Genomic DNA, 11,960 nt, shown 5'->3' with positions numbered 1-11,960 from the left:
TTCTGGCATTTAGAAGAAAAATAATTTTTTAAAATCTTAGCACTCATGCTGTAGTGTCCCATTTCTGCCTGTAATCGTTGGACCCTGCAGTGAGTGAGGTTCGAACACTTTGTCTCTTTTACCCACTGTGTTGGAGTTAAGTGAACTCCAGGCATTTAAACTGAAGGGAAAGGTATTCTTGTTAATTCTTGAGTCCTGAGGAAATCTTTCCTAGGTGTTTGCTGTCCCAGCTTAGGGCTTCCTTTCCTCACACACGTCACTCAGTGCAAGCTGCCTTACTCTGTTGGTTGCATCATTCCTGTCAGGTTTAAGCTTTGTTTATGTTTAGATTCTTCTAATATTAAATCTTATGTAAAAAATGTATGATGTACTACAAACTTTATGCATAACAAAACTAAGTTATAGCCTATTGTAACCTATAAAACACTTCTTGTAAATGATCTAATTTATTTTTCCATTTATGTACAGTTTCTTAATGTAAATTTAAAAGATATTTGTTGTGCCCTGCTCTGTAAACATTCCCTTAATGCTTATTTGCATGAGAGACTTTTGGGTTCTATTTGTTTGTACTATGTAGCTGTAAGCTGGGTTTGGGTGTCTACCTTTTCTGTAGTTTCTAACTTTTTAAATTTGTTAATATTCAATAAGTGTTAGAATCATGCTTTTTATACCCTACTTTCCAAATAAATTCTCTCTTTACTACACATGTCTCTTGCTTGTTTCATCCAGAGCGGAGCAGCTGCATTTCCACTCGGATTCAGCATCAGGTTTGATTCTCTTTGCCATTAGCTGATAGGACATAATAAACTCCATGAGAGCGAGGACGCTCTCTGTAAAGCTCTGTTCTGGGTCCTCAATACCCGGCCCTGATACAAAGTGCTCAATAAGTGAACTATGTTTAGTGAACTGACTATAACGTGCCCTTCCGTAGTTATTCTGCTTGTGTAGACACACACAGATATGAAAGCCTTTTATTTTTCTTAAAATGAGACCATTTTTCTGTGCTATGGGTGTACATCTGACAGGGTGGTCCAGCGATGCCAGGACATCTATGATACCTTGGTGATACCTTCAGAAAATGGACTCTAAACCCAATCTTTTTTTTTTCTTTAAAGATTTTCTTATTTTGTGTATATGCATGTTTCACCTACACATGCGAATGGGTACCATGTGCCTGCCTGGTGCCTAGGGAGACCAGAAACTATTGGATCCTCCGAAACTGGAGTTAGGGATGATTGGAGCTGCTGGGTGAGTGTTGTGTACTGGGCCTCGCGTTCCTAACACTGAGCTGTCTCCTGTTCATCTTATGTGTAGTAGGCAAAGCCTGTTTGAGAAGAAAAGGAAAAGTTGATATTGATGTCATTTCCTTGACTCCGGGAATGATTGCACTATAGTATAAAGCAGAACCTCTCTGTTAGAATCCAGTGAGCAGGGAGGGAGGAGGAAGGCGAGACCTTGACTGGGAGAGCGTGGTAGGATGTGGAAATGCTGTGTTTGAGGGTTAATTCAGCTCACCACGGACAAAGGCTACCAGCATTACTAAAGAGCAAGTTTGCTGTATACTATAGTAATAATTGCTTTGTTCAAAATCAACAGTGCATCTGAGAAGGAAAGTTGATGGTCTGTGGTTGCTGTGAAAAGTGTGGAGGCAAGCTGTTTATTGATAACCTCAACTGAGGGCAATGTGTACTAATCACTGATGGTTTGGCACCTGCAATCTATTGACCAGGTCCATACTAAGCTTTGTAAATTTCACTTTTAACATTTCTTTGGGTTTTGAATGTCCTAGCCTGTTTGAGGATTCATTTGGTAGCTGTGATTACCCACTTTCTCTTTGCGCGCCATGGGTGTGTGCCTGGTGTCTGAGTTGGCTAGAAGAGGGTGTTCCCTGGGTGGATCCTCGGGGGCTGGAGTTACAGACCATTGTGAGCTACCCCGTGGGTGCTAGGAATCAAACCAAAGACTTTGGGAGAGCAGCCAGCCAGCAGAATCCAGCCTCTTAGCTGCTGAACCGTCCCTCCCACTCCACTTGATAAAAATGGAGCAATCTGGCAGGTTATGTGCAGTTCTGCTCCTCTGGCAGATCTCATCATATCTGTCATTGTAATTGGTCCTAATGGCTTCCACCAGCTTAGCCAGAGCACCCTTGTCTTCTGAGTTAACCTGCGTGAAGGCAACAGTGGTGCGTGTCTTCCTGTGGACCAGGCACCCCAGCCTGGCCTTCCCTTGATGATGCAGTAGGGCACCCCCATCTTTCGACATAGGGCAGACAGGAAAACCACCAGCTCAATGGGGTCTACATCATGGGCAGTCACCACCAGCTGAGCCTTCTTGTTCTCCACCAAGGTGGTGACTGTATTGACTCCTGCTTGGAAGACAGGTGGTCTCTTAGTTGGGACATCCCCTTTGCCTGCAGCTTTCTTCTCAGCACAGGCCAGTAGCCTTTGCTTCTTCTCTTGCTTTGTCTCTGGCCTGTACTTGTGGGCAAGCTTAAGCAGCAGAGTACCTGTTTGCCTGTCCAGGGCCTGAACTGGTTAATGGTAGGAGATACTTTGAGCCACTTATAGAGGATGGCTCTTTGCCACTGCAGCCCGATGTAGTGGGACTATTTGACAAATTGCCACTGCAGCCCGATATAGTGGGACTATTTGACAAAGCATGTTAGATCTCTTTTGGGCTAGATGTCCTGCCCAATGCCAAAGTTCTTGGGCCTTTTCTCAAAGGATTGACTAACTTTTTGGCTTTCTGTTTCTTGATGATGGCAGGGGCCAAGGCCGCCTTCTTCCCCTTGGCCTTCTTTCCTTTGGACATCTTGCTCTTTTTTGGTTTTTGGAGACAGGGTTTCTCTGTAGCCTTGGCTGTTGTAGACCAGGCTGGCCTCGAACTCAGAAATCTGCCTGCCTCTGCCTCCCAAGTGCTGGGATTAAAGGCGTGCGCCACCACTGCCTGGCGAGCATCTTGCTCAGCTGGTGGAGAGAGAAAGAAGAGGGAATTGTGGGTGATAAGTAAGCAGTTGTGGATTCTCTGTAGTCCTGGCTGTCCAGAAATCCGCCTCTACCTCCCAAGTCCTAAGATTAAAGGAGTGCGTCGCCATTACTGGCAGTGAGACTGGTGGCAGATGCTGAAAGGGTCATGCAAACCATCACTGTGAGGGCCATGCCAAAGCATGATGTCTCTTGACCAAGTGTCAGACATAAAGCCTCGAAGTAACCGGAGTCTATGGACCTGGACTTGTTTCATGGATGTGGCTCTTGAAGTGCGACTTATTCTCTGAAACTTTGCAAGTTCCATCTAGTTAAGTTTGGACCAGAAACCATGCTAAACTAAGCTCTCCTATGCTCAAGGCAACCTCTCTCTCTCTCTCTCTCTCTCTCTCTCTCTCTCTCTCTCTCTCTCTCTCTCTTCCCCTCCCCCTCCCCCTCCCCCTCCTCCTCCCTTAGAACCACCCAGCTTTTTGAGCTCTGCTTCTCTTCTGTCTTATTGATCTCATCTTCTGTTGACAGCAGGATGAAAAGATGAAGGGCCTACACACAGCACCAACCATTCCCCCAGTTCCTCAATGGACCTGGTCTCCTCAGCCAATTCTCACAGTTCAGTAAGGATGTCATTTTATCATTCTATTTCTAGAATTATATACTAAAATGCATTCCCTCTAAACTGTAAGTTGAAAGCCTAGCTCCAGAAGTAACTATATAGAGAGTTTCAAGGAGGCAGTAACAGACCATGGAAGTCATGAGGCGGGGGCTTGAGTCCTGTAGGGAGAGAAGGAAGAAATACTAAAGAGCTCTCTTTCTTTGAAAACCAGTAAGGTTACCCAACTTTATCTGGGTAGAACCCTCCTCAGAAGCCAGATACAACAAAGGCTACACCTGGACTTGTAGCCCTCAAAACTAATCAAGTAGGCCATTGTTTAAGCCACCAGGTCTGTGTGTTATTTCAGGCAAAACTTGTATTCACTTCTGCTGTTGCTGGGTTAGAAACACCATAACCAAAATTGTCTACATGCAGGCATTTATTTTGTCTTACAGTTCTAGAGGGATGGGGTAGGATAGGAGGGAGAGGCCTGGCAACAGGTAGCCAGGGTAGGAAGCCTACAAACAAAGTAGAGAGAGTGGGCACCATGCGGGGTTAGACCATGAACTCTCAAAGCTTGTCTGCAGTGATGTACTTCCTCCAACAACGTTGGAACGTCTCCCCATACAGTGCTGCTGGGACCAAGCATTCACATAATATTGGGGTCATTTAATGCTCAAACCAAGTAGATAGTTGCTGGGGTTTCTGGCTCTGAATAAATCTGGAACCCAGTGTCTCTTTACCTCTAGTATGCCTTAGGATTACCTCCCACTGGAGTTAGTCTCATATTTTCCCTGCCCTCCTCCAAAACCAGGCTCCAGCCTCCCTGCTATAATCCCACCATCCATGGTGAACCATGTCCATCTGAAATTTGTTGGGGTTGCTTTCTTTTTAGTCACAGTGTCTCCTCCCTGTTTCCCGAGCCAGCCTTGAACTCCTAGGTTCAAGTGATTCTACCGCAGCTTTCCGAGGAAGATTATTGGAACAAGCCGCCACCCTATCAGATTCATGGGGATTCTTTAGATTTCCATGTCACCCCATCCTTAACAGGCACAGTTTCTAGCATCTTCAGAAGCAGCCAGTGTAACGGTTTGCCTGGAATAAGAAAAACTGCTGAGTTCCCTGCTGTATGCTCCATGCTGGAGGAAGCATGCGGCTGTAAGGAAGACTCCAGGGCTCATTATCCAGGCTGGGCTGGCTCAGAGGAAGGCGGGGCCCAGCAGGCCCTTTCTTTCCTGCCATCTCCCCTATTCCGTGAGACTCCATTTCCAGCCTCCACATCTCACCTCAGCCACTCAGTCATTATGGTGGGATTGGAGAGAGTGCTTTGTAAAGCAACTTGGGCCAGCATAGTGAAAATGACATCAGTTTTGGAGTCTGGACTGATGGGGCTTGATTTCTGGCTGTGAACCTTTTGGGTGATAGGAGAAGTCTTGAGTGAGACCTCTCTTGCAGCATCAGCTCTCTCAATTGCCTATGACTTTCCCGGGCTTTGGTGTACGGGTGAGGCATGTCATTTTTATCCTTTTGCTGTTCAAGGAGGTATGCCCTGGAGCAAAGTCGACCACGCCAGATCTTTCCCTCAGCACGTATTTAGGTGTCTTCATTTCATTTAAAAGTTACTGTATATGTGTGTGCACGTTCCCATGTGCTGTGCATGCTCTGGGGATCAGAGGACAATCTGGGGGAGCTGGTGCATACCTCTTCCCATGTGGGTCCTGGAGATTGAACTCGGGTCATCAGGGTTGGCAGCAAGCTCCTTCACCTGCTGAGCCATCTTGCCAGCCCCACCCTGAGTTCACCATGAAGAAGTCAAACCCCTCTCCCAATGCTGCATTGCTAGATTATTTGTGGATGACCTTGGCATTGGGGCTTGGGGGAGTGAATGAGCACGTTTAAGTTTCACTTGGAGCTTTTGGGGCAGGGGTACTAAAGTTTTGTGGCCATTGCTTGTTCTCCTACTCATTTGTATTTTTGTGTGTGTGACATATTTTATTATGCAGTCCAGATTAACCTAAAATTCAAACTTTCTGCTTTGGCCTTCCAGGGTTAGGATGGGTTAGTTCTGAGAGCCAGCATCCAATGTTACTGAGTCCAGAATTCCCTTCTGAGAGGGAAGTCTTTTCTGGTTGTTCTGGAGACCATTAGTGATACCCTCTCGGGTATGTCAGACCCAGCACCCGATCTGTCTCCCTGCCTTCTTCTGCTGTTGTGAAAACTTAGAAAGAGCCTAAGGAGAGGAGGAGAGAGAACAGGAGGCCTCGGATCCCTACTTCTGTGTGTGTGTCAGATGGGAGAGGGCAGAGCCAAGACAGCACGAGGGATACCAAAAAGTGGCAACAAGATTCTCCCTCCTGTGTAAGTCTGGTATTCACCTCAGGAAGCCCATTGCTTCACATGGAAATTGTAACAAACATGGAAATTGTAACAAAGGAAATTGGAAGAACATGGAATTGAACATGGAAATTGTAACAAAGCCACCGTGGAGCTGGAGAGATGATTAAATGTCACAAGGACTGCAGAAAAATGAAGAAAACAAAACAAAACAAAACATTGTGGCTGATAATCTGGGTTTGAGTTGGTTTGCATCTACTTCTTGCATACTCGGGAAGTAGAGGCAGGAGGATTAAGCTCGTCCAGGGCTACAAAAGAAGATGGCATTTCAGAAAACAGACGCACAGGGAAGAGCCTAGCTTTGAGTCAGGTTGAATAGGTCAGCATCCAATAGTCTTCCCTGGACTCAGCCTTGACCACCCCCTCCCCCACCCCCAAAACAAAACAAAACAACCCAGTGCCTTCGTATTTCCCCCAAGAAATACTTTAAAGATCACTAGCGGGCTCTCCTATCCTTGTTCCTGTGATTAGAAGACACGCGTAAAAATGGGACCCTGTGGAGACCAGACCTGGGGTGACTGGTCCCATGTTGTTCCTTGAAGGGGCCCTATACCTCTGTATTAGGCCACCAAGGCTGGAGAGCGAACTGGTGCAGCTGCAAAACCCACTCTGGCCTCAATTGTACACTTGGGAATTGTTTATTTTATTAAATAGAAAAACAACGCACTAGGACAGGCACAAAGACACAGTCTTGTGGCAGCGCGGGGGCACCTTCCCTGGTTTCTACTGCTGCTACTTGCTCTTGGGTGGGGGCCGATAGACCCCGACAACGACGGCGTGGTCCCTTTCGTAGGGCTCCAGAGTCAGCTGCTCCTGCGGCTTCAAGTTCTCCTGTTGCAGCTTCCTCACCTCAGAAGCAAACACGGCCTCGGCAGACGCTGTGGAGTCGATGCAGTTGGCCTTGATGGAAATGAGAAAGTGGCCTCCGTTGCGCAGAAAGGTGTGGGCGTTAAGCGCCACGATGCGCGACTGATCTGGCTGGGCCACATCGGCGAAGATCACGTCCACCATGCCAATGAGCATGCGATACTTGAGCGGGTGCCGGGCATCTTCCAGCACCGGGATGATGTTGGTGCGCTTCTTGGCCACGTTGACCAGATCGCGGCCGGCGCGATGGGAGAATTCAACCGCATAGACCAGGCCGTCGGGGCCGATGATGTCGGAGACGTGTGAGACGGTGGTTCCGGAGGCGGCGCCCAGGTACAACACTTTGGACTTGGGCTTGATGTGGATCTGGTCCACGCCGCCCAGGATGGCCGCTGCCAATTTGGAGCGGAAGGGATTCCACGTGCGGTACTCCTGTTTCTCCCCGTTCTCCATCACGGTGACGCGCTTCTCTCCGTACACCGAGACTCCAGGCACCATGTTCAGTGTGACCAGAGCATCCTCCGCGCCGCGGTAGATAAACACGCCCTCGTGCCGATGCGGCTCCACCGACACGGTGATGCCCTTCTTGCGGCGGTTCTTGTTCTTGGCTGGACCGCCGCGTCGCTGCCTGTCGCCTCCGCCGCCCCCGCCGCCGCCTCGTCCCCGGCCCCGGCCGCCGCCGCTGGAGCCGCGTGTGCGTGTCCCGAAGCCGCCTTTGGTCCCTGAGCCCGTGTCACCTCCCTTGCTGCCTCCCTTGCCGCCACCCCAGCCCCAGCCGCCGCGGCCGCCCGCGGGTTTCATGGCCCCCGCAGCTCTCAGGAACTGCCGCGGTGGTCAGGGATCGCGAGGGACCCCGGGCGGTTGCTGCGGAGTGGGGACAAATTGGTGGCGGCCGCTGCCCGCAGGATTAGCCGCAGCGGGATGCAGGGGGCCGCGGTGCGCACATCCCCGGATCCACGCTTTGACGCGGTGACTTGCGTGATTGCATCACAGCCGTTTTGTAGCCCCTGTAGCCCCGGAAGCCCCCCTGCACCAGCTGCGCGCAGACACAGCTTGCTCACTTGTAACCCTTTGCCTTCTCTCAAGTCTGCTGGTATTCTCTGCTTTCCCAGGGACTCCAGGTTCTTTCCCTGGATCTCCCAGTGGCCAGCCAGCGTCTCTGTGGCAGGAGATGGGAAGCGCGCATCCACTAGTCCTTGTGTTTCTTGCTCTCCCGTGTGGCAGCAGGAAACCTATGTGTAACCTAAATCATATGCCACTTACTTCAGCAAAAAAAGGGAAATGGAATGTTTACTTCGATGTTTCATCTTTGCTTTAAAAACCATTCTTTCAATCAAACCTTGAGAAACTGGAGGAAGAAATGGGCAGCACCACGGATAGAAACCCAGACGTCCCTGCATAGGCTTTAGCGTCCAGTCAGCACCAGGGACAGCTACTTCAAGCATGTCTCTTCTGACCACTATTGGTGGCTTTGGGGCCAAGCTGGACTTCTGTGTAGCTGATCTAAGCACATGTCTGACCTCCCTGTTAGTGGAATTAAGTGCCAAGTCCAGGGAGGTGGTGTTGGGCCCCCAAGGGCCCAAGTGTTGAGAACGCGACCCCCAGAAACACACAGCTTGATGGCAGAACGCTGCAATGACAAGAGGTTTTTATTCCAATGCGCGTGGGGTTGCTCAGCCTCTCGGGGAGAATAAACCCTGATTGTCAAAAGTACAGCTTTTTTATACTCTTTTGAAAAGGGGGTACCTCACAGTGATATCATTATTGGCTAGCAAAGCAATAGTATATTTTTAATTTTAGTGATCAGCTGTTGATGTGCCAGAAAACTTCGTCAGCAAGGTTAGGACAGTATGTGGTTTATCTAAGAATTCAAACTGAGGCAGGATTTCCAAGGATTGTTATCTGTGTTATAACTAATTTTTGAGAACTGCTAATCTTGCTCTGGTCAACTGTGGTCATCATGACCTCTTAGTCAGTCCTCTCAGATGGGGAAGGGCCTGGGTGGTATTGAACTATTGAACTTGCTTATATTGGCAGGGAAAGGGAAAATTCCTCAAGCAGCAGGGGGAAGGGGAAAGCTTTTGCAAAAAGCTCTGGTGCACATTAGCCAAGCTAAACACTATAGTTCTTTGGTGGAATGCACCTCAGAACTAGAACATGACGCAGGGAGAGGATATTAACTCCCCAGATGTGCACACGGTTAGTCTCCTCTCCTGTCTCACATCCACAGACAGCAATGGCAGGGCTGTTCACCCCTGAGTATTATAAGACTTTCTTGATGAGGGCCACAAGTCTGCATGAGGATATAGAGAAGGTGGCAGAGGAAGAAATGCAGGATTCCTGTGATAGCTTGTTCGTGGGAAACACTCTAATTACAATTTGAAGAGTATTCTCTAAAACGGGTTACATTTGCTGTCTTGGTTGTGTTTCCACCAATCTTGTAATGACTAGTTTTTGCATATATTTGAATTGGCCATGGGATGCTCAGATACTTAATCAAATATTATTCTGGTTGTTTCTGGGTAGTTTGGATGTGGTTATCATTTACATTTGTCAAGTAAAACAGATTGTCCTGCATTGTGTGGGTAAGTTTCATTTGATCAGTTGAAGCCCTGAATAAATTAAAAGGCTGCTCTTCTCCAAGGAAGAGAGAATTATGCTACCTAATAGCATTTGACCTGGAACATTCGTGCTTCTTATCCAACAACTTTTGAAGAAGGATGTTGGTTTTGATGATTTCAGATTTGCCAGCATCCATTTTGCATGAAAAAATATTTGTGTGTGTGTGTGTGTGTGTGTGTATGTGTGTGTGTGTATGTGTGTGTATATGTATGTGTGTTGGGGGAGGTTCATATGGGTCCTGATGGAGGTGATATCAAGATCACACATAGAGCTAGGAGAATGAGGATAGGGCAGCTAGAGAGAACACATTAAGAAGCAGAGAACAGGGCTGGCGAAATGGCTCAGCGGTTAAGAGCACTGACTGCTCTTCCAAAAGTCCTGAGTTCAAATCCCAGCAACCACATGGTGGCTCACAACCATCTGTAATGAGATCTGATGCCCTCTTCTGCTGTGTCTGAAGATAGCTACACTGTACTTACATATAATAATAAATAAATCTCTAAAAAGAAAAAGAAAAGAAAAGAAACCGGATTAAAGGGTCTCAGCATTCTGTACTAATGGCTAGTCCTTTTCCCAACTAGCCCTCTTCTACTTTCCTGTCATTTGTGTGCGTGACACAATGGGTTTCATTACGGTGTTTGCAGGAGCGTGGGTGAAGGGTAATTTGAAGGAACGTGGGCTACACCACTGGGCTGGGGGGGGAACTGACCTCTGTCCCCTTCATGGAGTATGTTGGTAGGGCCCAATCTCGTAATGAGTTAAAGAGTGCAGCAGCTATGCCCTATACCCAAGTGCCCACAATATGCCACCTCTACTCCAACTTCTCCATCTCTCCTACCCTCTCAATCACAGTGTTTCCTCAGCCCTTGAGAGGCTGATGTAGGTGTCCCAGTTAGGACTGAGGAATCCACAGTCACTTCTTCTCCACGCTCTTTCCAGCTCATAGTTACCCAGTTAGGAGTCACTGCATGTGTTGCCCGCTGCAAACGGGAGCTTCTCTGCTAAAGCGGACAGAAGTATTCGTGAATGTCAAGGAATGTAAATATCTAGAAGACAGCTTGATGGACACATTATATCCATTTATAAAACATTAAGTGGGGATCAAAGGCCTGTCACCTCTGGAGCCATGGCGTCTTGATCAGGTTCACAGTATCAGATGTGAATTCCCTCCTATAGGACCAGATATCAAACCCAGTCAGAGATCCGAAGGTTGCAACACCACAGACTTCCCACTAATGCACCAGTGGGCACATTTGGACTCACTGATGCCTAGTGTTGATTATATGCCTTTTCTGCACTAATCGAGGTGATTGTGTGTCCCTACATCTACTCACATAGTGAAGTACACTCGATGGATGATTCGCATGCTGTTCAACCCACCTTGAGTTCCTAGAAGGAATGTGGTGGCGTATTTTCTTCCTATCACATTCTTGAGTTCTATTTGCAAGATTTATTGGAGATTTTTACAACTTGTTTTCATGCGGGGGGGGGGGGGGGTTGGTCTGTAATTGTACCAGATAGTTTCATATCAACTCAAGCAAGAGTCAGCTCAGGGGAAGGAAACTTCAACTGAGAAATTGCCTTCATAAGATCAAGCCGTAGGCAAACATGTGGGGCAGTTTGCTAATTAGCGATTGAGGTGAGAGGGCCCAGCCCATTGTGGGAGGTGCCACCACTAGGCCCCTAGTGCTGGGAATAAAGGCATGAACCGCCACAGCTGGGTCTGTAATTTGTTTTTATTATTTTAATACATGTAAGTGTTTTGTTTCCTATGTGTCTGTATGCCACTTGTTTTCCTGCTGCACATAGAGTCCAGAAGAGGGTATTGAATTCCCTAGAAATGGAGTTACCGACAGCTGTGAGCTGCTGGGAATCAGACCCATACCCTCTGGAAGAGCACCTAGTGCTCTAACCACTGAGGCCCACTCTCGTTGCTGGTGTCCAGAATGTTTCCTGCTTTTTATTCTGATTTAAGTCATAAAGTATCTAGAAATTTATGCATTGCTACTAGATTTTTCAGGTTTTTGAAATATCCGTTATTTCCAAACTATTCTCTGAAAATTCTCTGTAGCTCTTAGAATCTGGAGTAATGTCATCCCCCCACCCCCAGCCCCTCCCACCCTGACACTTTTCACATCTAATGTTATTAATTTTGGTTTCATTTTCCTTTTAGTTATTTTGGCTAGGAATTTGTCAATGAACAACGCAATTATCTTCACTTTATCAAAGAACCAAAGTTTGATCAATATTTGACTTCTATATTCTTCTTCTCTGTTTCATCGATTTCTACCCTAGTCTATTATTTCCGGCTGTTTACTGCTCCAGGATTTTAAATGTTCTTGTTTTTCACACCCTTGAAGTGCATGTTATTGTGTCCGAGGCTGCAAACGTTCCCTTTAGAGCTGCCTTATCCCTATTCCAAAGGTTCCTTCCTAGAGGCCAAGTTTTCATTTTCATTCAATTTTAGGAACTTTTAATCCCCCGCCCCCATCACCACCTCCTGC

At 47.4% G+C, this 11,960-nt stretch overlaps 1 protein-coding gene across 1 annotated transcript; it reads right to left on the bottom strand.

The window, feature by feature from the left end:
• Positions 1-6,491: 6,491 nt before the first annotated feature.
• Positions 6,492-7,832, bottom strand: Fbll1 (fibrillarin like rRNA 2'-O-methyltransferase 1). Its single transcript, XM_021178106.2, has one exon. The coding sequence runs from the start codon at positions 7,633-7,635 to the stop codon at positions 6,700-6,702; it is 936 nt and encodes a 311-aa protein (XP_021033765.1). The 5' UTR covers positions 7,636-7,832; the 3' UTR covers positions 6,492-6,699.
• Between the last annotated feature and the right edge of the window lie 4,128 nt (positions 7,833-11,960).

Source organism: Mus caroli, unplaced genomic scaffold, assembly GCF_978045245.1.
Source record: "Mus caroli unplaced genomic scaffold, Mus_caroli_1 scaffold_13, whole genome shotgun sequence".
Taxonomy (NCBI): domain Eukaryota; kingdom Metazoa; phylum Chordata; class Mammalia; order Rodentia; family Muridae; genus Mus; species Mus caroli.
The sequence above is the reverse complement of the archived record's forward strand: the minus strand, read 5'-3'. Positions and strand labels throughout refer to the sequence as shown.

Excerpts from the sequence above, each read along its gene's own strand:
- Fbll1 (XM_021178106.2), bottom strand. The coding sequence starts at position 7,635 with ATGAAACCCGCGGGCGGCCGCGGCGGCTGGGGCTGGGGTGGCGGCAAG.